Genomic DNA, 26,539 nt, shown 5'->3' on the forward strand with positions numbered 1-26,539 from the left:
GACTCGTGAGGGGGAGAGGGAGGGCTTTCGGGGAGCAAAGGGTGGCTCCGTCTTGCCCCGCGGTTCAAAGTGAGGTTGGATCGAACTTTTGGTATCAGCGGGTGGAGGGACGGCTTTTGATGTTGGAGTTGGAGGCAAGAGGTGGCAGGGCAGCAGCTGACAGGGGGTGGAGCTTCGGGCTAGAATCCCGAAGGGTTTCAGAAAGACCCGACTTCTATTGACAGTAGGAGGGGCTCCCGACGAAAGGGGCGGGCTTGGACAGTACTGCCACCAAATGGGACTTATGACAAGGGGCGTTTCTCAGGATCCAGCGGTGACTTTAGGAAGAAGGAGCGCCCGGGGGCGGGGCCACAACTGACAGAAGGCGGGGCTGCCTTCTGGATTGACCTGAGTGAAGAAAAGGCTTCTACCGATAGCGGGCGGAGCTAACACCAGCAAGGGGCGTGGCCGCTTCGAGACTTGGAAAAGGCGGGGCTTCTGTTGACAGAGGGGCGGGGCGGCCCCCTACCTCTCGCCCTGCGCCAATCCGGGGGTGGAGGCCAGGGTCGAACCCCAGGGGAGAAGCAGGGTCTGCGAGTGGAAAGCGTGGCGCAGAGCGGGGTGGGGGCGCGCGGAGGGCGCGCGCGCGCGGGAGGGCCCCGCCTCGGCCGGCTCTTCCCCTCCCCCGCTCTCGCCCCGGGTCGGCCGCTGGGGCGCGCGCCTGGCCTAGCACCCCCACCCCAGACTTTACGTTCCACCGAGTCTGCGGATCTGCTGAAGCCGTGAGCCGGACCGCCGAGCGGTTCCGGGTGTAGGGTTCACAGGTCAGAGTTGACTCCTTGAAAAGTGCAGCCGGTTTGAAATGCAAGATGGCGGCGGCGGGGCGCTGAGAGGCGCGGCGGCCCCTGCAGGTAGCGGTGCGAGCGGGCTTCGCGACGAGCGGCCCCGGGCATCCGGGGCTGCGGGTAGGAACCCGCGGCGCAGAGCCCGCGGCCAGTGCGGCGGGCCGGGAAGGCGCGCGGCGCGCGGGCTGGTTGGACGAGGGCGGCCCGAGGGCAGAGACCCCGGGGGGCTGAGCGCGCTCCGCGCCGCGAGTGGCCAGGCTGACCGGCTCGGGGCTTCCGAGGGGGAGGGACCTGGCCTGCCTGGGCCGGATCGCCGACGGGGGACAGACCCTGAGCCTCTTTTGCGTTCTCGGGTCTCTGCGGCCGCGGAAGGGGCTGAGGGTGGGCTTGTACGGGGAAATCTCAGCACCCCTCTCCTCCCCCGCGGCTACGAGAGGACCGAGCAACTTGAGATTATTGAAGGGAGTGAGGACCGGGTCTCCCTTAGAAGGGGGGGGGCGGGGGCCGCAGGGACGGAGCGCACCAGCAATGTCGAGGGTCCCTGGGGAGGAGATCGGGAGCCGGGCCCTGCCCTGCGGGGGCGTGTGGCCTCGTGGGGACTCGGTCTCCCTGAGAGTCTGGGGAGTCATCTCTTGCTGGAGCTGAGCGCACTGGCATTGCGGTTGGAGCTCGGAGAAACCCGTCTGGGAAAGGCTGTACCTCCACTTCAGGAGAGGCTGGGCACCCATTTCGGGGCGAGTCTCAGAGTTGAGACCTTAAGAACTATATAAGGTTTTGAAGAAGCCCTGGAACTTTGGGAGAAGTTGATTCAAGAAAATGTAAATATTATCTGTCCCTTTAAGGAGGAAGATGAGGAGGCTGACTGGGGACCGCTCCAAGCCTTAGGGCCTAAAGGGAACGGTTTCCAGATCTTTCCGAGGAGTGAAGGGCTAGGAGGGAGCTGTGAGAGGAAGGGGGTCTCATGGTAGGAAAGAAGAGCCCTGGCTGATGCCCTTTCCGTGTGTGTGTTTACTCCAAAGTTCTAGGGAAAGGGACTTGAAATTCTTTGTTTCAATTCGACATCCCAGCTCTCCCCTCCGTGGGTAACAGCAAAGAAAATGCAAAACCCGGGAGAAAAAAAAGGTTCCCTTTGATATCCTTAGTTTAGGATCAAGCTCCCTGGCCCTGGGGTAGAAGAATTAGGAAGCGGGAAAGGGGATGGATAGAGGAGGGATGGGGGAAGAGACTGGGAAGAGCGGGAATTCCACAGCGCTTTTCTATCATTTCACCCCAGCTCTAAAGAAAAACGTGCGAAGAGGCTAATCTTTGCGGGGGGTGGGGGGAAATGTCAGGAAAGGTAACTGAGAATTTATAATGTGATTAGGTTGGGATTCCATGTAACTTGAAAGGAAGATGCAATTGTCTTGGAGAGTAAGAGGAGGGCAGAAAAGGGAAAATCACAAGATTGGGAAATAGAGTGGTTCACAGTTAGGGAGGAAGAAGCAGCTTTCTCCCAGGAATTGTGACTATTCACTGGGTTGGAGTGTATGTGTGTACATGACCTACATGAATTAACCTTAAGATTTGCTGATCTTGGTCCTTGTTTCTCAGCCTTTGTCTGGAAGCTTTAACTTGTGTTATATGGTGCTACGTGAATTATCCCTGCTTCTAAAAAATTATCCTGAAAAAGTCGTTTGTTTTTTATGCCAGCAGTGAGGATGAGCAGATTTGGTTTTAACAGGGATATTGGCCCTAGAATATCGATAGCTTTTTAAACAATTTCTTAAGTAGCAATTCTGACTCTTGATTTTTAAGCAAAAGAAATGTGAGAGCTGCCAAGAACAATAATGCTGTAACAGGATATAAAAGAAAAAAGGCTTTCGTGAATATTTTTCCCTCTTAGTTTTTCCCTCCGTACTCTAAGTGTTTTAGGGCTAAGCAGACTAATTTTGGGAAAAATAAGATGTAAAACTTTGGATCCTTTCAGTATAGAAATGGTAGCATTTTTATCAATGACTTTTGTGGAAGGATCTTTTCAAATGGTTTATTTAGTGATCAGATTAAAATAAGAAAAAAAGAAAGTGAGATTTGGGTAACCCATGACAGCTATGACTCATACAGATTTCTTGAACCATTCTAGTATTTTTAAAAAGAGCTTTAATGTCTTCAATAGAAATATTTTAAAAAACACATTTCAAGTATAAACTAGTTTAGAGCTGCTGTTTGGAACATTATTATTCATGTATGCTGTTCTTTGGTTTCCCCAAAGTGCACGTAGGTCTAGTTTTATATTCAATTCTGAACAGATTAGGCTGGGTGAACCAGAAAGGCATTGATGCCAGATGGTTTGAAAATATGCTAAGGCTGAAAACATAAAGTGCCTGTGCTGGTGAAAACTCATTAGTAGATGTCGCTCCCTTATAGTGAGCTGAGCTGATTATTTCACTGGATTGGAGAACAATTCATGAACGTTGTGGCAGTTGTTTCACCTTTAATGATACTTGTATTATAAGTTCTTTTTTCCATTAAGTATGAAAAAAAGTTTTACAGTTTATGAATGAACTTGATAGCATGGTGGGGTGGCTCATTTTGTTTCTATATTTCACATTGAGACTGAAAGGTGATGTTATGATGCACTATACATTTTCTTTCTTGCTACATGGGCACAAAAATGTGATATTTGGAACTTGGTTTGCTTTAAATTATCTCTTTATACTTAAATGGAATGCTCTTAAAATTGCTAAAATGATTACAAGTATAGCTGAGGAAATAACCTTTTTATGTGCATTGCAGCATTGTAGATTTGGGCTCAAAAGACTGTACTTATTTGAATACTAACAATGATGAACAGTTCAGTGCCTAAGCTAGTTTTTAACCTAATATCATATTCAATCTGTTCAGGGAGGAGTCCGGAAATATCTGTTGCACTACTTGTGGTAATAGCCACATTCACTTTTACATGGCAATTTTTTCTAACTCAAAATCCTTTTAAATCGTCCTATGTTATTTCAAAAGTAATTTCAATTATGTTCATTTGAAGGGAAAAACCATGGTACTAGCCTTTGAATAATAGCTGATACTTCTACAATATTATTGTATCCTTGTTGCTCTGATATGATTGTAGTCATGAGTAACCAGATTTGTGTGACTGAAGCTGCTGATTTAGATTACGAGACAGCATGTACATTTGTGTTTACATTTTGGAAATCTGTATTTTATAAAGTTGTTTTAAACTAATACTTAGGTAAATTTTTATGTAGTTGTCAGGTTTTGGTGTTAAAGGAACTTAATCTTTGCAGTTTCTATAATCAGTATCCCATAATATATTTAAAAGGTGTAAAGATGGCCTTACATACCTTCGTTTTAAAGAAATATGATGATGTACTTTGGGGGAAAAAAGCATATATGAGCAGTTTAAGAGTAACATTTATTCAGGCAGTGAAATTTGAGTAAGTCATTTTTATGCAGGATTTTTGTTTTCAGTTTTTATATTTAAATTTTTAGAAATCATCAAAGCTTATCTAAAAATTAAAACATTAAAATGGTAGAAATATATACATATTTATCATTTAAAATCAAATAACTTTGTCATTAAATTTTAGTGATTTCATATTTCTCTTAGGATTTCTGACTCCTTTTTCCCCTTTCTTAAAAGTCTTTCTCTTTTTTTGGTTACTGTAGGAAATGCAGGAAGATAAGATTTTGATATTTTTAAGCACTTCACTCATAGTTATGTTTTTGTTTTTACTAAATAAATAAAAGTTCATTCCCTTTTACCTTCCAATATTGTAAAAGAGAAGTTTGTTAAAACTTGGCTGGGCTTGGCTGTACTTAGGAGTGGAGGGTTGGTGAAAAGTGAACAATTTCTCTTTATTACTAGGATAAGATTATTTATATCAGAAGTTAGTTCTATGAAACACCCCTTAAATATATGATATATTAATGATTCATCTTGAGGCCGAAGTCAGAGAAAGCATGTGTCTGCTGGGGTGGGGGATATAAATTATAATTGATTAATGACTACCTGTTAAAGCATTGCTTATCATGCTCAAAGGTATGAAATGAAAAATAAAATTGAGTTCCCATCGTGGGGCAGTGGTTAACGAATCCGACTAGGAACCATGAGGTTGCGGGTTCGGTCCCTGCCCTTGCTCAGTGGGTTAACGATCCGGCGTTGCCCTGAGCTGTGGTGTAGGTTGCAGAAGCGGCTCGGATCCCGTGTTGCTGTGGCTCTGGTGTAGGCCGGTGGCTACAGCTCCGATTAGACCCCTAGCCTGGGAACCTCCATATGCCGCGGGATCGGCCCAAGAAATGGCAAAAAGACAAAAAAATAAATAAATAAAAAGACAAAAAATTAAAAAAATTTTTAAATGAAATAAAATTGATTGTTATGTGGACTTTTAAAATATTTTATGTTTCAACATTTAATAAATTTTGTGTGTGTGATGAAAACTAGGATTTAGTCTCTTGATAACTTTCATATATAACATACAGCAGCGTGTATTACATTTATCATGTTGTACAGTAGTACATTCTTAGTACTTACTTGTCTATCTTATAACTGTAAGTTTGTGCTTTTTGATTACCTTCATCCAATTCTCCTCCCCTGTGTTCCCTACTCTGTCTCAGTAACCACAAATCTGATCTTTTTTTGAGTTTGGTTTTTGAAGTATAACTGACCCACAGCACTATGCTAGTTCTCAACATTTAGTAACTTTTAAACAAAGACTTTCTTTGTTATATAACTTAAAGCCTTAAACAAGAGTCAGAAAAATTTAATTGTGGGAAGTTCCCATCGTGGCTAAGTGGTAACCAATACAACTAGTATCCATGAGGATGCTGGTTCGATCCCTGCCCTCGCTCAGTGGATTAAGGATCTGGCATTGCTGTGAGCTGTGGTGTAAGTTGCAGACATGGCTAGGATCTGGCATTGCTGTGGCTGTGGCATAGGCCGGCAGCTGTGGCTCAGATTTGACCCCTAGCCTGGGAACTTCCATATGCAGCAGGTGCAGCTCTAAAAGGCAAAAAAAAAGAAAAGAAAAATCTAATTGTGGACTTACCATGTACCAAGAAATATTTCAAGCACTTTACATGTTTTATTTCTTTCAAAACTTAGAGCAAGCCTATTAAGTAGGTACTGTCCTTAGCCCCATTTTACAGATGAGGGGGCTATGGCACAGACAGGTTAAGTGCCTTATCTAAGACCACACAGCTAGTAAGTGACCCAGCAGGGATTTGAACCCATGTACTTTGGTTCCAAAGCCCAAATTCTTTGTCTTTATTTACAGCCCGTCTTACTGCCAAAATAAGTTATCTGTTGTATTACATAATATATGTACTTGAGATGACTTCTTTGATTTTTTGAAATTCACTCTAATCCTAATTTTTTTTTTTTTTTTTTTTTTTTTTTTGTGGCCACACCTGTAGTGTGTAAAAGTTCCTGGGCCAGGGATCCAACCCTTGCCACAGCAGTGACCTGGGCCGCTGTAGTGACAACGCTGGATACTTAACCCCTTGTGGCACAAGGAAACTTCTAGTTTTTTTTTTTTTTTTTTTTTTTTTTTTTTTTTTTTGTCTTTTTGCCTTTTCTAGGGCTGCTCGCTTCCCATGGCATATGGAGGTCCCAGGCTAGGGGTCTAATTGGAGCTGTAGCCGCTGGTCTATGTCAGAGCCACAGGAACATGGGATCTGAGCTGCGTCTGCGACCTACACCACAGCTTATGGCAACGCCGGATCCTTAACCCACTGAGCAAGGCCAGGGATCAAACCTGCAACCTCATGGTTCCTAGTGGGATTCGTTAACCACTGCGCCACGACGGGAACTCCGGGAACTCCGGAAACTTCTAAATTTTAAAAAAATACTTTGAATACTGAGGAACTCATTTGTTGTTCTTCTACATGTCTTGGCAGCTGTTTTCTCTTGGTGAAACATCTTATAGTTACTGTGTGGTTTAAGAATGGATTTAGATAGGTTACCAATTTCTTATAATATTAATAATTCATTTTGGAAAATAACCTCCCCGCTTTGGCATCTGTTTCCTATATTCTCTTCTAGTCCACATCCTGTAGATGGATGGCTAAGGAGTATTTGAATAAGGAGATACAGGAAATGAAATTGTAGAATCCCCGACTTCAGGCAGAACAGGACGCTCCACTGGCCTACCAGGAAAATGCTCTTTTGCTTTTCATGAAAATAGTGTAACTATGCAGTCTAAGCTTTAACTTACCCTAGAAGTATTTTACTAAAGCACGGGTATATTTACATGATTGCTTGATTTGAGGGCTCTTCATAAACGTGAATGTTGTCAAAGCAGGATCAAAGGATAAGGTATTGAGGGAAATCTTCCTAATATTCATTCACTGTGGTTTACAGAGTTTCCGTGCTGAAAAAATAATAGCAAAAATGCTTCAGCTTTTCAAAGGCATTATTTACTGTTATTTAATAAGACAAATTATGGTTTTTATTACATTTTCCTGGTTGGTTTAACTAGTCTGAGTAATATACCCACAACATTTTTGGACACAAATTGAGTTTTCAGAGAATGATTTTGTTTGCTTGATTGTACCACCTCAAGCTTCATGATGCACTGACTGAAAACCATTTGGTGGTGGCTTTCTTGCAAAATGAGATGATGCTCTGTAAGATATACCATATGTTTAGAGGTAGGATACCACAAGTTAAAGTAGTATTGGTTTGTCCCTAGCATTAATGACCACCACATTCCAATTAATATTTAGTAAATTAGGATACAAATATTACTAGGTTTATATGTAAACATATAAACACACACCTCCTAACTGAGTTGTCTTTCTAACTTCTGGGTAGTAATTTTTTATAATTCCTAATTTCTTCATCTCAGTTATCATATTATAGCCTGCATATATTCACATTTTGAAAATTTTTATTGAAAACAGTAAAATAGTGACTTGGTTATTTTATAAAATATAAATATATTTTTAAGTGTAGCTTTCAGTTTTGCATTTCTTACCAATATTGAATTTAGATAATTCTTTCAAAATGTCTATGAGGAAATTAATTTTTTAAATTACTTTTATTTTTAAGAAGCTGACGTATAAGCTTAAAGTTTCCTAATAAGACTGACTCATATATAGAATAACAAAGCGATATTACTTTTTTTGTAGGAGATGGCAGATAGGTACTTTGGACCTGGCGATAATGATGGCCTGAGCTAAACACCTCCTAATTTGAAGGGACACCCTTCCGTGTCAAAGGACAGAATGCTGAGGAAGCTATGGCAAGTATGTGTTTCATCATCTTGGTGTGGTAAAACTCACATACTGAATGTGCGCACTTAATATAGTGATACGATATTTGGCTAAAATATTAAAAGCTTTTCTTTAAAAAGCAGCCAATATATTCTTAACATTTTTAAGAAATGTACTTTCAAATTTTAAAAATATAGGAGTATGGGCTGCTTTAATTTCAGAAGAAACAGCATATCACACTTCATAATAAATCTAAGTGGTATTGTAGAATTTATTATTCAGTTAACATTTGCTGAAATCCACTGTATCAGGTGCAGTGGTAACAGTGATAAAACAAACAATAAAGCCATGAGGGTAGAGGCCTTTTATGTGGGGAAACTGATCTAGACATTTTGCTATTCTTTTGCTTAAATCCAGAAAAATGCTTCAAGACCTAGAAGAACAGGAGTTCCCGTTGTGGTGCAGTGGTTAATGAACCTGACTAGGAACCATGAGGTTGCAGGTTCGATCCCTGGCCTCAATCAGTGGGTTCAGGATCTGGCGTTGCCATAAGCTGTGGTGTAGGTTGCAGATGCTGCTCAGATCCTGCATTGCTGTGGCTGTGGCATAGGCCGGCAGCTGCAGCTCTGATTCAACCCCCTAGCCTGGGAACCTCCACATGCCTTGGGTGTGGCCCTAAAAAAACAAAAAAAAAAAGGGGGGGGGAGAAGACTTAGAGGAACAATTCCTGGAAATACATTTTCAATATACAGTCCTCTAATAATAGTTAATTACAATTATAAAATTTAGATATTAATAATTGAATACTTTGATCTAGGTTAAACATGCCAATATTTAAATATTTGAATATATTTTTACCTTACTACTTTTATATTTTATTTATTTCCTTTGTATAAATTGGCTTTTATAAGAAACATTAGATTACATACTATCTTGTTGGAAATATTTATACTTTAGTCCAGTGTTATCGTAAATGATTCCAGAAAGTACTAGGAAAGAGTCCATAACCATTAATGTGGTGGTTCACTTTCATTTTTTGTGTTCTTACAGGTGACATTACCAATATTAATTGGTATTATCCTTCAAAATTTTTTTTGTTTTTTTTGTTTTTTTTGTCTTTTTGTCCTTCTAGGGCCGCACCCACAGCATATGGAGGTTCCCAGGCTAGGGGTCTAATTGGAGCTGTAGCTGCCAGCCTACACCACAGCCACAGCAACAAAGGATCCCAACCACATCTTTGACCTACACCTCAGCTCACAGCTCACCTCAGACTTACACCTCAGCCCACTGAGTGAGGCCAGGGATCAAACCCATAACCTCATGGTTCCTAGTCGGATTCATTTCTGCTGCGCCACGAAGGGAACTCCATCCTTCAAAGTATTTTTAATAATTGAATAATTATATCCTGAGTGAAATAAGTAACTGTTGCTTTATTTTGTAAATGGGGAAGATAATGGACAGATAAATGGCTTTTCGGCCTTTTGATGATAATCTCACTTGAAATCAAGGGAACCTCCATATGCCGTGGCTGTGGCCCTAAAAAGAGAAAAGAAAACATTCTTGTGTTAGACTGTCTGTGAAAGACTTATTAACACACCTCCTTGAGAAAAGTAAGGGAAAACTATTCTCTGGAAAAAACTTCCTTTGGATTGTATTCACCAGCTTTAATAATAAAGATAGGAGATTTCATGCTAGTGCTTGTTTATGTATCACTCTCATTATGTTATGGGCCTACGTACCTGCCAGCAGAAGGTGGAACACCAGGACGTTGTAGAGATCTTTTAAGAAGACACTTCACTCCTCAAATCTGGGGTCAGAGCTTGCCAGGAGAAATCTGTCCTGCTTAGATAGATTCTTCTTTTAATCTTTAGCAGTGTTAAGGTCAGCTTTCTCAGGTAGGAAAAAAAAATAAGGTAGAGAGGTTAGAGTTTCTAAACCTTTCAGCCTTAATTAGCATTAGCAAAGGCTTCTTCTGAAGTTAGATTATCTTTGGCCAGGGTTTCTTAGATGCTGTTCCTTTGATCACATTCACTCTGTCTGTATTCACCTTGATACTTGAATTTTGATTATCTTGAGCCATTTTGGCCATTTTCTTGAGATTTATCTCTTAGGTAATGGTTCTAGGTTACAGTAATTTCTGAAAACATTTGTTGTGGGTATAACTTTGGGTTGTCCAATTTCTCATTTAATATTTTTAAGAATTTCACTACTGTTTCTAAATAGTTTTTCATTTTAGCTTTGAAAAATGCCTAAGGGAGTTCCCATCGTGGCTCAGTGGTTAACGAACCTGACTAGTCACCATGAGATGGCAGTTTTGATCCCTGGCCTTGCTCAGTGGGTTAAGGATCTGGCGTTGCCTTGAGCTGTGGTGTAGGTTGCAGACGTGGCTTGGATCCCACGTTGCTGTGGCTCTGGCGTAGGCCAGTGGCTACAGCTCCTATTCAACCCCTAGCCTGGGAACCTCCATATGCCGTGGGTGTGGCCCTAAAAAAGATAAAAGACAAAAAAAAAAAAAGAAAAGGAAAGAAAAAGAAAAATGCCTCAAATGTGAAAAGATAAAAAAATTTTTGTAGTTAAGAAAATTATCGTCTTGGACAGCTTTTTATAGAAAACATGGTATATAGATCCTTTGTTTTAATTTGACTTTATCGTTCTTGGTTCCTACTGTTATTTCAGGGATTCTGTAATGTTGGTGGATTTGTAACTTAGTTTGAATACAAATATGTAAAAATAAGTATTTTCAGCTGGCTAAACAGAACTTTGACTCAGAGAGGGAGAAGTGAAACTAAATAGAATACAAAGTCCTAAGAGTTATCAGTATATGTATGAATACAGATTTCAAAGAATTCTCAGTTTGTGTATTTTAGCTGCCCTAAGAACAATTTTATTTAGTCAGTACTAAAGCAAAACTAACAGGATACTTAAAAATTATAGTTATCTTCTGAGTGTTCTTATTTGACCCAGACGTGGCATAGAAGACAAAGTTTGTTTTTATTCGTATAAAATCTTACCAAAATAACATGCTTTTGTGGCTAACTAGGCCAATAAACTGTTAATCATTTAATTTGAAGTACAAGAAAGCCAAAAAAAAAAAAAAAAAAAAAGAAGAAGAAGTCTTGGTAATTCAGTGACGCTATGGCCCTGCTTAATTATAAAAGTTTTTAGACTTTTTTTAGCACCAAGTATAGAATTTGAGACAATCCACTAACATTGTATAGTGTTATTACATTGAGAACCTGTTTTTAAATCTCTTTAAAAATATAAAATACCATTAAAATATAGTTTTATTTTACAGAGAAAAAGTGATTCTAAGTACAAATTTGCACTTGCTATTTTTATTTTTTGTCTTTTTAGGGTCGCAACCTCGGCATATGGAGGTTCCCAGGCCAGGGGTCGAACTGGAGCTGTAGCCTCCGGCCTACACCAGAGCCACAGCAACACAGGATCCAAGCCACATCTGCAACCTACACCACAGCTCACAGCAATGCTGGATCCTTAACCCACTGAGCAAGGCCAGTGATTGAACTGGCAACCTTATGGTTACTAGTCGGATTTGTTTTCACTGTGCCAAGATGGGAACTCGTGCACTTGCTATTTTTAGAAGAACTCTTATCTCTGGAATTATACTGCACGACTAATTTTTTGAATGAAATTTTCACCCTTGTTTCACTTTTATGTGGTCTATAGCTTTAGACATATGCTATTCATACATGAAACTGATTTATTATAATAGAATTATAGATATTGATAAGTACTTGTTGAATATTCATTGCTATATTTTAGAGTGTTTTATATTTGAGCATGTTCTAATATTCCAATGACTTAAGGTAATTTTATTAGTAAGGATTTTACATGAAAGTGCTGTAAAGAAAGCACAGTTGTTCATAGCTTCTTTATAAATGAGAGCTTAATGAGGTAAATTATATGTTATAATACACAGCACAGATATATTTTAAAGCTTTTCTTTACCCAGCAGATATTGTTGGGGTCTTAGTAGGCTCTGTGTTTGACCCTAGGGATATTGTAGAGAGCTAAACAGACATTCTTTCTGACCATGTAAGAAGAACTACTTTTAAAACTGCCCCCCCAACTATTATCCTGGGATGAAATAAACTTTGCTTTCATTAAATGCTTTTCTGCAGAGAAAATCTGATATAATTATTTCGATGAGTTAAGAATCATGAATTGATTAAGGAGCGTCTTACCCTCAGGAGAAGAGCCAGTATGCACATAGAACCATGGAAACTGGCTTGGCCTAGATCTACACTCTGGGTGCTCTTTGAGGGCTCTTAGACCTTGGGGCAGCAGCTCCAAAAATGTCCGGAATACTCCCAAATGCTATGCATACTCAGAGATTCCTCCTCTTCCTGGAGGAAAAAAAAAAAAAAAAAAACCCTCTGTGTAGCACATGTTTTTGCTTTAAAAATAGAAAGTAAAATTTGTTTCCAGCTTGAGACAAACAGCTATAGAAATATCTTAGTCAATTTGCAATTTTAAGGCCTTGAAACTGTTGTTTGTTGTATTTTATAATAAAGCAATGTTACAGCAGTATTAAAGAAACTTGTAAATACCACACATAAAAATTTCACCCATAAGCTCATGTGAAAATTTAATTTTTTTATGTTCTCATCTAGTCTTTGTCACATGTATACATGTTTTCCCATAATTATTTTGTAATCAATATGCAAATTTTGTTCTGATTTTAAAAAATTTTACCGTAAATGAATACTTTTCCATAGTTGTGAATTACTTTTTTGAATATCATTTTTAGTGACAGTATAAATGATTTGATCAGGTGTTTTTTTTTAAAATATATTTCTCTGCTGAAAGATTAACTGAAAATAGTTTTCAAACAATTAATATTTACAGTGCTGGATGCATTTAGAACATAATTTTTTCTTTAATTGGCAGACTTCATTATACTTGTGTTTTAATTGCAAAGCCACCTAGCTTCTCAGTTGTGCAACTGAACTCTAACCCTCTTTTACAGGTAAATAGTGAAAGGTTCCCCGAATTGATTTTCAGCTATTTTGAGATGACTTTCAAACAGAGGATGGGTTGCCTGTCAGCTAGTAGGGATTTCTCTGTGATAGTTTACCTGTCCCAACCTCATTGCATTGTAATGACAAAAGGAGATGAATTGAAACCACACCATGGAAATTCTTATGCTGTATTTTTACCCATTCTGCTTTTTCATTCAACTTGTGAGCCTTGTCAGATGATTAAGTTGCTTGAGAGAAAGAGAGAAAGAGAATTAGAGTAAATAAGTGGTATTTATTCATTCCCAAAGAATTTTTCAGGGACAGGAAAATAGCATTAATTAGGCAGAGACTATATCCGAGTGTGTGAAACATTTATTTGATCAGCCTCTGAGGTACATACCACTACTCTCATTTTCTCCAAGGCAGCCTCCTCTGCTTCTTTACAGAAGCCTCCTGTAATGTGCCCATTAGTTCCTGATACTCCCTCTCCCATTGCATGGATCATAGTTATTCTGAGTAATTGTTTGCTGCCTGTTTTCCATGCTGAACTACTAGAACCTGGCAGACCAGAGACAATTTGTCATGGTCATTGCTGTAACCCTAGTAGCTGACACAGTGTCTAGCACATGGTTGACATTCAACAAATAGTTGTTTAGTAAATTTGTTTAACTGAAGAATCTTCATTTTATAGATGAGAAAACTGAAGCTGATGTTGAGTAACTATTCCAGTTACCAAACTACTAAGTGACAGAGAAGACTCTAAAATCCGTGGTTTTACCTATATCACAATGCCTCCGAATTTATTCCTCTGGGCTTAGGTTTCTTCTTCCATAAAAGAAATGGGGAAATTGTGCTGAGGTGACTGCTTCCCCCCCAGATTAGGACTTTATAATAAGGACCACGAGGACACCTTTGTTTGTGCTTTGATTTATTTTTATGTTATATGTATTAATAGTGAAATTGAGCCACTGCACGAAATCTTGAGGCTCTTTTCGGGAATTCTCCTTTGGAAATATGTTAAATAATATACTGATTCTGGTTTCGTTAGCAAAATGTGAGCAAACAGTTTTAGGAATAAAAGGCAAGAATAAATAAGAATCATAAAATAAAAAAATTTAAAAGAGGCAAGAGTATTTCTCAGGTCTATGTAGTTGGATATAGAAATAGCCTAGGTTGAGGCAATTTGTGATCCCAAAGATAACCAGATTTTTAATCTTTTGCATTACTCAAGACTTTTTTTAAAAAGCCTTTTAAGTTGCTTGCTCAAACTTGGGCTGTGGGATGGAAATCCTGTGACATCAGATTGTTATGATCTTTATACAACTACATCTGTGATAAATTCATTTGAGTAATTTAAAAAAAAGACTTTTTTAAAAAAGCCTTTTAAGTTGCTTGCTTAAAGTAATTATAATTTTTAAATTATAAATTTAATTTTTAAAATTTTAATTTAAATAAGTTTAATTTATAACTTTAAAATTTCAAATTCCTTTCAAAGATCAGTGCTTTCAAAGGAAAAAGCACAGTTGCGTGTATACATCATTAGATTATAGTATGTGGATATTTTATGTTTCATGACTTCAGCAAAAAATATTTAAGCTTTTTTTTTTTTTAATTAATTTTTCTTGGCCACTTTGCAGAATATGGAGTTTCCAGGCCAGGGGTCAGATCCAAGCCACAGTTGCAACCTCTGCCACAGCTGTGGCAATGCCAGATCCTTTAACCCACTGTGCCGGGTCGGGGATAGGACCTGCCTCCTGGTGCTGCAGAGGTACCACTGATCCCATTGTGCCACAGAGGGAACTCCATTTAAGCTTTTAAAATTTGTATCTGTTTCAGTTCTTACACACTGATTATTCTGAGCTAATGAGCTATAGAGAAAAGAAATCAAAGTGATTTAATGGTATATTCCTATTTCTATAGTACATAAGATTAAAAAGTAAGAAGTTTAACCCAAGAGCCAGCGACCAAAATAATAAAGGGATCTTAGCTCCTCCAGTTTCTCTGTATCTCTGACAATACTGGTTATTCTCTTCTCCCCTGGGTGCCCCAGCCCTGCCTTTTAGAGTGAAACAACCTGAAAGGATACACTAAATTCACTTTAACTTTCAAATTTAATGGCTCAGCAGTAGCAAGCTGAGATTTTTGATGAAAATGATATATTGTCTTGAAAGCACTTAGGTTTTTTGATTTTGTTTTTTTCTTTTTCAGCCACCTTGAGGCATATGGAGTCCATGGAGTTCCCAGACCAGGGAACAGATCCCAGCCACCGTTTCAGCCTACGCCACTGCAGATCCTTTGACCCACTGTCCTGGGCAGGGGATCAAATCTGCATCCTGGGGCTGCAGAGACACTGGGGATCCTGATCCCATTGTGCCACAGCGGGAACTCTGAAAGTACTTAATGTTTTTAAGACAAAAGCTTCAGGCACATCTCAGAACCCATCAGAGGTGGAAACAGGGACTGTGGGATCTTTGGGATGGGGTCAGGAGTTGGTTTAGCTTCTGTACCTCTCTGACCAGATAGCTATATATTCTTTAGTCAGTTTTGCACTTGGGCTTCTCATAGAATTTTATTGGAAGAAAGGGCTGTCTTGCTTACAACAAAAAGTTTGAAACCACCACTTTAAAGAAATGCAGTTTCAAAAAAAACCCCTCTGTCTTTGACTTTTAGCTATTAATGTACTCCAACTAAATATAACCTAAGATTCTATGAGAGTAACAGTCACAAAATAGCTTACTCACCTACCTTTGAACAGTTCTCCTTCACTGTCAAAAATATGGGTGCCCCTTATTTGTTGCTCTTCCACTTACTTAAAGCTTTTTGAGGAATTCCGTTTTGTTTGTTTGCTTTTTATGGCTGCACCCATATGGAAGTGCCCAGGCCAGGGATTAAATCTGAGATGCAGCTGTGACCTGTGCTGCAGCTGTGGCAATGCTGGATCCTCTAACCCTCTACACCGGGCCAGGGATTGAACCCACGCCTCTGCAGTGACTTGAGCCACTGCAGTTGGATTCTTAACCTACTGCACCACAGGGGGAACTCTGGAATTCTCTGTTTTTAATGAAAAAAAAAAAGAAGATAAAAAATAGTGGTGTCTCCCATTGACTAGGAGAGATGGCATTATCTTAGTTTATAACATCTAAGAAATGATTGCAGTGATTTCCTTATATTCCCTTAGACATTAAAGAAAGACTTTTCGTAGGAAAAAAAAGAGAATGATACTTGAGAGTATGGATTTGAATTGTTGATACTACCATTATTATTAAGCTGATGCTCTTTATTTTATAATATGGGAAATCAGAAAACAAGGAACCTTTGGGTCGGTTTTCCATCTGTTACTTGAATCCTTCAAATGGATGTGTAGTAGATACTTGAATGGTCCCAGTGCGGAGGATCTTAACCACCTTCAAAGCAGGACATCCTCTCTTTGGACAGCTCTGTTTCCTGAAAGTGTCTCTACCTTTACTGAGTCATGGAGTTTTGCTTTATAATTTTTGACATAAGCTTTTACTCCTCAGTTCAGCTAGGACTAGGATTATGCTAGTAAATGAAAATAGTTTGAATTTGTAGAGAATATGTGAAACCATTTATTTTATTCCTTTTCATTTGGTTTAGACTTGAGAAGCACACCAACTTTTTTTACTTATTTTTTTGCTTCTTTTAGGGCTGCACCCACGGCATATGGAGATTCCCAGGCTAGGGAATCTACAGCTGCTGGACCACACCACAGCCATAGGAACTCAAGAGCCGAGCTTTGTCTTCCACCTACACCACAGCTCATGGCAACATCAGATCCTCAACCCATTGAGCAGAGCCAGGGATCAAACCTGCATCCCGCATTCCAGAAATGAATCCAGAAACTAGTCGGATTCGTTTCACCTGCGCCACAATGGGAACTCTGAATCACAACCAACTTTATTTTTTATTTTTTTATTTTTTTAGAGGCGCACTCACGGCATATGGAGGTTCCCAGGCTAGGGGTCCAATTGGAACTGGAGCCACTGGCCTACGCCAGAACCACAGCAACATGGGATCCGAGCTACGTCTGTGACCTACACCGCAGCTCACAGCAATGTCAAATCCTTAACCCACTGAGTGAGGCTAGGGATCAAACCTGCTTCCTCATGGATGCTAGTCGTGTTTGTTAACCACTGAGCCACAACGGGAACTCCAAGCACAACCAACTTTAAATGACTTAGCATCAAAATTGTATTTTAACTATTTGGGGTGCAAAATTATTAAATTGTATTTGTATGAACATAATCCACTTTTTCTTGATGATTCAAGGCTTCTCTTGTGAATTTCAGTTTCTGTTCTCTATGATGATGCCCTTACAGCATTTTGAGTTTTATAAGACTGTTTTTCTTTCTTTTTTTTGGTCTTTTTGCCATTTCTTGGGTGCTCCCGCAGCATATGGAGGTTCCCAGGCTAGGGGTCCAATCGCAGCTGTAGCCGCCGACCTGCACCAGAGCCACAGCAACACGGGATCTGAGCCGCGTCTGTAACCTACATCACAGTTCATGGCAACACCGGATCGTCAACCCACTGTGCAAGGCCAGGGACCAAACCTGCAACCTCATGGTTCCTAGTCGGATTCGTTAACCACTGAGCCATGACAGGAACTCCTGGACTGTTTTTCTATTCATTCTAGTTCAGGTTAAGATAGCAAACATTTAGTGAGTCCCTGATTTCAGGCTTCTTGTATGCAAAAGAGGATACAGAAATGAATGACACGTCACCAAGAGAGCTCATCTGAGAAAGCTTAGATTGAATATACAAAGAAACTTGGCTCCATCCAGAGTTTAAGGAGCTTTGTTATATCTCAATGAAACTATTAGTAAAAAAAAAAAAAAAAAAAAGTAGAAGAAACAGAAAAAGGAGACCAGGAGTTCCGGGGCAGAAATGGGAACATCTTCCTGGTACAGTATGATAAGTGCTAGACTAGAAAGTAAACCAGGGAGGAGGTCAGGCCAAACTAAAAGGAGATCTATAGAGATCATCCAACCCAGTGTACAAACACGTGTCCTAGCGCAGGGAATGGCCTGCAATTGAATGTCCCTGGAATAGCAGTCATTTCTGCTGTATGCCTAAAGCCTAAGGAGAGTCAGCAGAGAGATGGTAGGAAATTGAGGTCCCAGCCAGGTTCTGAAGGGAACTACATGTGGCTTATTGCACTTCATTCTTTTAGCACTGGGGACCCATCATAAGCTTTAAGTCAGGCGTGATACGATTAGATATGTTTTACAAATTCTGGTAGCATTGTGGAGAATGATTAAGAATAATGTTTCTAAAACTTTGATCATACCTATTCTACCTTTGCTGCTTTTGCCCTACTTGGGCATGCTTTTGGGATGGTAAAAGACCAGGGGGAAGAAGAAAGTGTAACTGATGGATTGAATTTCTTATACCCTGAATGGTGGTAGTCTTGAGTGCTTGTGACTGCTTTCTATAGTTTTAACGTTCCTTCCCTGTTAACAGACTGTCCTTTCACATTGGTCATAGTGTGCCTACCAGAGCAGACTTTCCCCCCCTTCCCTTCCAGTGTATAGCTGGCTGGCTGAAAAATCCAAATAAACAAGCCTGCAGGCTGACCCGTGAGGTACAGTACATGACCTTCAGTGAGTTGGCTTGGAGACCTCTGTTTTGATCCTTAGAGGACTTTTTCCTGGTTCTGATCTTATTCTAGATCTTTATAACTGAGCTAGCCAACAGTTTCACATAAGTGAAATATAACTGTAATTTGTTTGAGAGATAATCACTCATTTGAAAACATTTTTAATTTGTCTTAATGTAGGTGATTGGAGTTGTGCTTCAGAAATATCCGCAGTTCGACAGTATTTTATTTGCCAACCATAAGCTCTTTACTTGATTGCACCATGAAGAAGCTGCTAATGAGACTTGTTGAGCACAAAAACGGACTTGAAGAACCAAAAGCCATTGTTTTCATATGAAGAATACTGAACAGTTTTAAGCCCCGATGCTTTTTAATCATCACTGAGATTTTCCCCATAACATCAGAATGGCAAGCAGGCGAAAATCAACAACACCCTGCATGGTCCTTGCCAGTGAGCAGGATCCAGACCTCGAGTTGATCTCAGATTTGGATGAAGGTCCTCCTGTGCTTACACCTGTAGAAAACACCAGAGCAGAGAGTATCTCAAGTGAAGAAGAAGTGCATGAATCCGTGGATTCTGACAATCAGCAAAATAAAAAAGTTGAAGGTGGCTATGAATGTAAATATTGTACTTTTCAAACTCCAGATCTGAATATGTTTACTTTTCATGTGGATTCAGAACACCCCAATGTAGTGCTAAATTCATCTTATGTTTGTGTTGAATGCAATTTTCTTACCAAAAGGTATGATGCACTTTCCGAGCATAATCTGAAATATCACCCAGGAGAAGAGAATTTTAAGTTGACTATGGTGAAACGAAATAACCAGACAATCTTTGAACAAACAATAAATGATCTGACTTTTGATGGTAGTTTTGTTAAAGAGGAGAATTCAGAGCAAGCTGACTCCATGGAAGTTTCTTCTTCTGGTATATCTATCAGTAAAACTCCTATCATGAAAATGATGAAAAATAAAGTGGAGAACAAACGGATTACAGTTCATCATAACTCAGTTGAGGACGTTCCAGAAGAGAAAGAGAATGAAATCAAAGCAGACCATGAAGAAACTGTGGAAAATCCAAGTTCTTCAGCTTCTGAATCGAGTACAAGTACTTCCCTCGTTAACAGAATACATCCAACTACTGCCAGCACAGTTGTGACCCCAGCAGCAGCTGTTCTTCCTGGGTTAGCGCAGGTGATAACCGCTGTCTCAGCTCAGCAGAATTCCAGTTTGATTCCCAAAGTCTTAATCCCTGTGAATAGCATTCCTACCTACAATGCTGCATTGGATAACAACCCCCTTTTGCTTAACACCTACAACAAATTCCCTTATCCAACAATGTCAGAAATTACTGTTCTTTCTGCCCAAGCAAAATATACAGAGGAACAGATCAAGATATGGTTTTCAGCCCAACGTCTAAAACATGGTGTTAGTTGGACTCCCGAGGAGGTAGAGGAGGCAAGAAGAAAACAGTTCAACGGCACAGTACACACAGTACCTCAGACCATCACTGTCATTCCTACCCACATTTCCACAGGGAGTAATGGTTTACCATCCATTTTACAGACATGCCAAATAGTTGGTCAGCCAGGTCTGGTCCTTACACAGGTAGCTGGCACAAATACCTTGCCAGTCACAGCACCTATAGCCCTGACCGTGGCAGGAGTTCCAAATCAAACAACTGTACAGAAAAGCCAGGTGCCTGCTGCCCAGGCTGGTGCAGAAACCAAACCAGCAACAGCAGCAGTCCCGTCTTCTCAGCTTGTCAAACACGAAACCACATTGGCAAACCCTGACTCATTTGGCATTCGGGCAAAAAAGACTAAAGAGCAACTGGCAGAATTAAAAGTCAGCTACCTGAAGAATCAGTTTCCCCACGATTCCGAAATTATCAGACTTATGAAAATCACAGGCCTGACTAAAGGAGAGATTAAAAAATGGTTCAGCGACACAAGGTACAACCAGAGAAATTCAAAGAGTAATCAGTGCTTACATCTCAACAATGATTCCTCGGCCACTATTATTATAGACTCCAGTGATGAAACCACGGAATCCCCAACTGTTGCGTCACAGCAGAAACAATCCTGGAATCCTTTTCCCGACTTCACTCCCCAAAAGTTTAAAGAGAAGACGGCAGAGCAGCTCCGTGCCCTTCAGGCGAGTTTTCTCAACAGCTCTGTGCTTACCGATGAGGAATTAAATAGGTTAAGAGCGCAAACCAAACTCACCAGAAGGGAAATTGATGCTTGGTTTACAGAGAAGAAGAAATCAAAAGCTTTAAAGGAAGAGAAAGTGGAAATAGAGGAAAGCAATGCAGGTAGTTCCAAAGAAGAAGGTGGAGAAACTTCTCCCGGAGATGAGGCTAGTGCACCGAAGTCAGGGACTACGGGCAAGATATGTAAAAAAACCCCCGAGCAGTTGCACATGCTTAAAAGCGCATTCGTCCGAACCCAGTGGCCGTCGCCAGAAGAGTATGACAAGTTGGCCGAAGAAAGCGGCCTTGCTAGAACAGACATAGTCAGCTGGTTTGGGGACACCCGTTATGCTTGGAAAAACGGAAACCTGAAATGGTACTACTACTATCAAAGCGCCAACTCCAGCATGAACGGTCTGTCCTCTCTGAGGAAAAGAGGGAGAGGGAGACCCAAAGGAAGGGGAAGAGGAAGACCTCGCGGGCGGCCCAGAGGAAGCAAGAGGATGAACAGCTGGGACAGGGGGCCGTCGCTTATCAAATTTAAAACTGGAACTGCAATACTTAAGGACTATTACCTGAAGCACAAATTCCTAAACGAGCAAGACCTCGATGAACTCGTGAACAAATCACACATGGGCTACGAGCAGGTCCGAGAATGGTTTGCCGAAAGACAGAGAAGATCAGAGTTAGGAATAGAATTATTTGAGGAAAACGAGGAGGAAGAGGAAGTTATCGACGATCAGGAAGAGGATGAAGAAGAAACGGACGATAGTGACACTTGGGAACCCCCACGACATGTGAAACGAAAGCTTTCTAAGTCGGATGACTGAAATGTAAGTTTTTAATCTGAGTGTATATTCACCAGCCACATCTGTTTAGACCAGTCACCTTGTACCTGTCATCTTCGCTTTTGACAGTTTTTGTTCTCAGGTAGTTTTCTCTCATACTAATAAGAGGACTGGGTGCCGGGAGTATAGCCGAGAGATAGGTGATTATCGTGTGTAGTCTGATTTTTATGATGATTATGTTTATTGTAAAGAGTTTCATGTTGCCTTAATGGTTTTTTGTTTGTTTTACTTTTTAGGGCTGCACCTGCGGCATATGGAGGTTCCCAGGCTAGGGGTCGAATCAGAGCTGCAGCTGCTGGTCTACACCACAGCCACAGCAAGGCCAGATCCAAGCCACGCCTGTAACCTGCACCACCGCTCACGGCTACACTTGATCCTTAAACCCACTGAGCGAGGCCAAGGATCGAAACCGCCTCCTCATGGATCCTAGTTGGGTTCGTTAACTGCTGAGCCACAAAGGGAACTCCAATTATTTATTTCCTATGTGAAATATTACTTTGTTTTAAAGGAAAGTTACCCATTTTCTAAGAAGGAAGACTGGTGGGCGGGTTGGGGATTCACAAATACTAAAGATAACTAAAATGTATTTCTTGCAACCCTCCTTCATTAAAGCTGTTTAAGGAAAGAATTCAAAAGAGAGAACTAAAGAGAAGGGGAAAAGTATACTCAAGGAAAGACTTAGCACAGGGATGAGGACTGCTCAGTTTTAGGCAACTAGGTGCCAATGGGTATCTTTTTTTATTCATTGTATTCCCCCCTACACTATTAGATTTTTAACTAGAGTTTAAAATGCTTTATATATTAAAATTATTCAATAGTTTTTCTATTAAAAGCCAAAGGTCTGTTTTAAGCTATATATAAGTTCATGTTTGCTTAGGTGGCATCTGTTTTTGAAAACTGTGATATAAATTTTTTCTGTTTTAGAGATCAATGGTAAATAACAGATTTGACATTAAATTAACTCAATTGCCTAAAATGTCTTTTCATTATTTGATATAAAACAAACCTGCTACCAGCAGAAACATAACAGCATTCAGTTAAAAATATCTCTCTGTAGGCAAAAAAGTGTAAGTAAATATGCTTTAGATTTGAAAGGTTTGGCATGTTCTTTTATAGATTGGGTTAATTAAAATTTCCCTCTAGTTGCACATCAGATACCTGATTTGGAATTAGAACTTCAGTTCCTAATGCTTTGGGAACTCAGTAGCATAGTTCTCTTCTACTCTCTGTTTTGGAGTGTTCTAGGATAAGACAATACTTTTTTAAAAACAGTGCAGTTGTCATGAAGTGTTTGTATCTGTCCATCGTCAGTAGCATCTTGTCAGAAATCCCTGCTGTGTTCTCGAAGAGCAGGGGAGGAAATGAGGCCTAGCCCCTCCTCACGTGAGCATATTTACATGTCACCATAGCTTTTTGCTTCCTTATGCCATCCTCTACTTTTATGCTCTTTTATTCTGCACAGAATTTCCTTAATCCCCCCACACACACGCCTTTCTCCAGGATTTTATTTATTTTAACAATTATTTCTAGAGAGCTTAATATGCACCAGGCACTATTCTTATTGCTTAGCAGGTTTTTTTCCAGGTTTTCTTTTCATTAACAGTTTTGGTTTTTTTCAGGCAGAAAAACAAATGAAACTAAAAATGCATCTATTTTAGAATGGCTCTCATTCCAGGTTGTAGAGCATAATGTATCGTTGTGAGTGAGTCACAAGAGGTTAAACAGTACTGTACGCTTTGTTCTGAAATGCAACCCTCCATTTTGTTACGTCAGAAATTTTCAGGACAAGCTTTCTTCTAACCTAGATGCAGAAAATATTTTTAACAGGCATTTCTATTTTACTGCTAAATGTGAGAATGTGCACTCAGCCAAGATTAAATCAACAAATTTGTTGCTGCAGTGAATTGTTGTTGTAGTAACCTCTGCAGTAATTTTGGAGGGAGTTGCAATCTTATTCTAAAAATAACATGAACTTTTTTGTAGAGCTTAGTTTGACCTTATTTGTAGTTTGTGTGGATAGTTCTTAAGTTATATATTAATATGCTGATGGAGACTATGGTCAGAAAATTCATACAAAGCCATGGTTTCCAAAAAATTGTATCATATAAGTTATACATGCACGTTGTGATACATAAATTGCTGTGCTCTGCTTTTAAAATATGCTAAAGTCTAAAATTATAAAACCCATTAATTAGAAAGTTATTGTTGGCCTAACAAAATAATTTTTAATCTTATAAAAGGATTCACCATTAAATGGTTTAATTTACCAAAAAAAACCAAAAACCTTTTCAGTGTATTTACTCCAAAAAGTGATATACATAGGGAGTTCCCTGGTGGTTTAGTGGTTAAGACTCAGCGCTTGCACTGCTGCAGCCTGAGTCTGGGAACTAAGATCTCACATCAAGCTGCCACACAGATAGCAAAAAAAAAAAAAAAAAAAAGTGATATATCTATATAGCACAAGCTAGTCCTGTATATAATAGAAGATACAAGAGTTTTTAGATTTCATAGTCTGTTTATTACAGATACAATGAAATGTATATTTCCTACTATGAATTTTTTATAAATTATTACATGAAAAATGTCCATAAGCAAATCTAGTGTATGCAGAACCTACACATTGGAGTAGCACACAGAGTCTAATGCAGTGTATAAGACACACGTGGCAAGTGGTCTCAGGATTCATGTGTGAATGTAGAGGATGCCTAATATAAATTTCATGGCTAATTTATATCATTTTTTCCCTAACAGTGGTAAATGTTTAAATATGGTTATCTTTTAAATTTTAGTTTTTTGTTATGTTTTTCTTTTATAGCTTCCTAAAACGTTGGAGGAGAACAAATTCTTCAATTCCAGATGTCTGATTTACTGTGAATGGGCCCAATCTTTGATGACACTGAAAACGTTTTGGGGCATACACAATCTCAAAAATAGCATCCAATACCCAAAAGAAATGGAACTCAATGTTGTGCCAAAGTTAAACTACTGCAGATGGCAGAAGTCCTGCATTGTACATAGAACACTAATTAAAAAACAACTTGTAAAAATTCAAATTTTAATACAGTACATTTTTATTCTGATATGATGGAGACATTCTGATTCTTAGACTTTCTGAGGGGGTTTAATGACCACTAGAGCTTGTCCTCATATTTTGTTCAGCTTAATACTGTATGTCTCATAAGATGGGCCTTATTGCCTGTATTCTTTGATATGTGATTAATCTTATAGCTTTGAGTGACCAAACATTTTACAGACTAAAAATTCTTAGAAACAGGAAAAAGTGAAATCTGATTTATCTCTACGTCTCATTTATCAGGCCCTGCACTAAGATTAAGAGCTGTGCATGGGTTTATACAGAAAAAACAGCCTGTTGACCTATTGAAGCAAGAAGATTTTGTGGTATCATTGGCGTTTAAAGATTGATCTTTCATGGAACACATTCGTAGATACCACTCTTACTACTTGTAATACTCTGTTACTTTTTTTCATTAGAAACTGAATTAGCTTTTATTAAACTGAACATAATCAGTACTGAAGAAGGGAAAGAAACTGGCATAAGCATTTGGATAGGGTGAAACTCTGAAATAAATATCGTACCAAAAATGTGAAAAGGAATCATATCGTAAATATTTACTTAGTGTTTTCTTACAATCGTGTGGAAATCAGAAATGTTTGTGCAGGTGTCAGATCAGAATTTTCAAGAATTCTCTTTTGGTGACGTTCTACTTTGTATAACAATTTCAGCGAATAACGAAAAAAAAATTCTGAGCTGATCACAATGAGTTAAAACGTAGCTTTTCTCTTATGAATGATGGGAGTATTAACTGTTAACTCTTGCCATATATCAGGAGACTGAAAGTTCCTACTCACAAACTTTGTAAAGACCGGTGCTGTTCATTCATGTTGAGAAGGACCCTTTCTTTTGTGACTCTAGGACCATTTTTCAAAATGTGCTTTCTTCATAGAAGAAATGTTCAGTTTCATTAGCTTTGAATTTCAAAATGTTTTTCTGAATGACAAGATGTAGTGGGCTTGGCCAGTTTATTTTATCTAATTTAATGAATACTAAATATTAAGCTCTTGTTTTTACCTAAACGTTTGTCGGCTAATGAAAATGTTATGAAAAAGCCTTGACTATGCATGCTGCTTTCATTTTTATAAACTTTTTATTTTTTAACTATAGCTTTATTAGTAATTCCGAAATGCTGCAATTTAGCTGGTTTCTTCACTCAGACAGCTGGCTTTGTGGGTGGCTTTTTCATACTACTGTTAACTTTTTTTAAGAGAAGCAATGTAAAGACTGTAACAATTTAATGCACTAAACTGTTCTTTCTTTTACACGTTTAAAAACTTCTTAAAGCACTCTGTATTATAATGATTAAATTGCTCCCTTTTTTAAACCATTGCTAATGTGGTCTGAGTTTTGTTTGACAGTAATTTTAATGTTTTCAAAATTTGAAATGTCAAGTATTGGAAATGAAACCTTTGAATATATTTATATTATGTTTCCCTTGCAATATGTTAACTTTGTACAGCTGTAAATAACTATTAGTAATTTTTCCCCTGTCTCTTTTATAGACTTGGCACTTAATTCTGCTCTGATGTTTGCCAGCTTTTAAATATTTTTATTTGACAGAGCAAAGAACCCTCCTCTCCTGGTTGATTGTGTCCTTGAATACAAAATAAAAGTTAGCAGTGATTAGTAGTTTTCAGTGATTTTCTTCATTTTATTAACTGAGTTTTTAAAAAATTGTAAAATATAATAAAATTTGCAGTTATATGCCTTTTTAAATGTACAGTTCAGTGACATTAATTACATTCACAGTGTTGGGCAACCATCACCGCTATTTCCAAAACTTTTCATCATCCCA

General features: G+C 39.2%; 1 protein-coding gene across 5 annotated transcripts in view; it reads left to right on the forward strand.

The window, feature by feature from the left end:
• Positions 472-26,539, forward strand: part of ZHX1 (zinc fingers and homeoboxes 1) — a 33,450-nt gene continuing 7,382 nt past the window's right edge. The window contains exons 1-4 of one of the 5 annotated variants that reach the window (XM_001928633.6): positions 472-890; positions 7,947-8,063; positions 18,807-21,653; positions 24,484-26,373. In XM_001928633.6, coding sequence (XP_001928668.1) covers positions 19,032-21,650 — 2,619 coding nt within the window. In that variant the 5' untranslated portion in view covers positions 472-890; positions 7,947-8,063; positions 18,807-19,031 and the 3' untranslated portion in view covers positions 21,651-21,653; positions 24,484-26,373. Of the gene's footprint in view, positions 891-1,443; positions 1,643-7,946; positions 8,064-18,806; positions 21,654-24,483; positions 26,374-26,539 lie in introns of those variants that run through there. The other 4 variants (XM_021088958.1, XM_005662871.3, XM_013996502.2 and 1 more) reach the window with 4 other exon arrangements.

This window comes from Sus scrofa, chromosome 4, assembly GCF_000003025.6.
Source record: "Sus scrofa isolate TJ Tabasco breed Duroc chromosome 4, Sscrofa11.1, whole genome shotgun sequence".
Classification (NCBI taxonomy): domain Eukaryota; kingdom Metazoa; phylum Chordata; class Mammalia; order Artiodactyla; family Suidae; genus Sus; species Sus scrofa.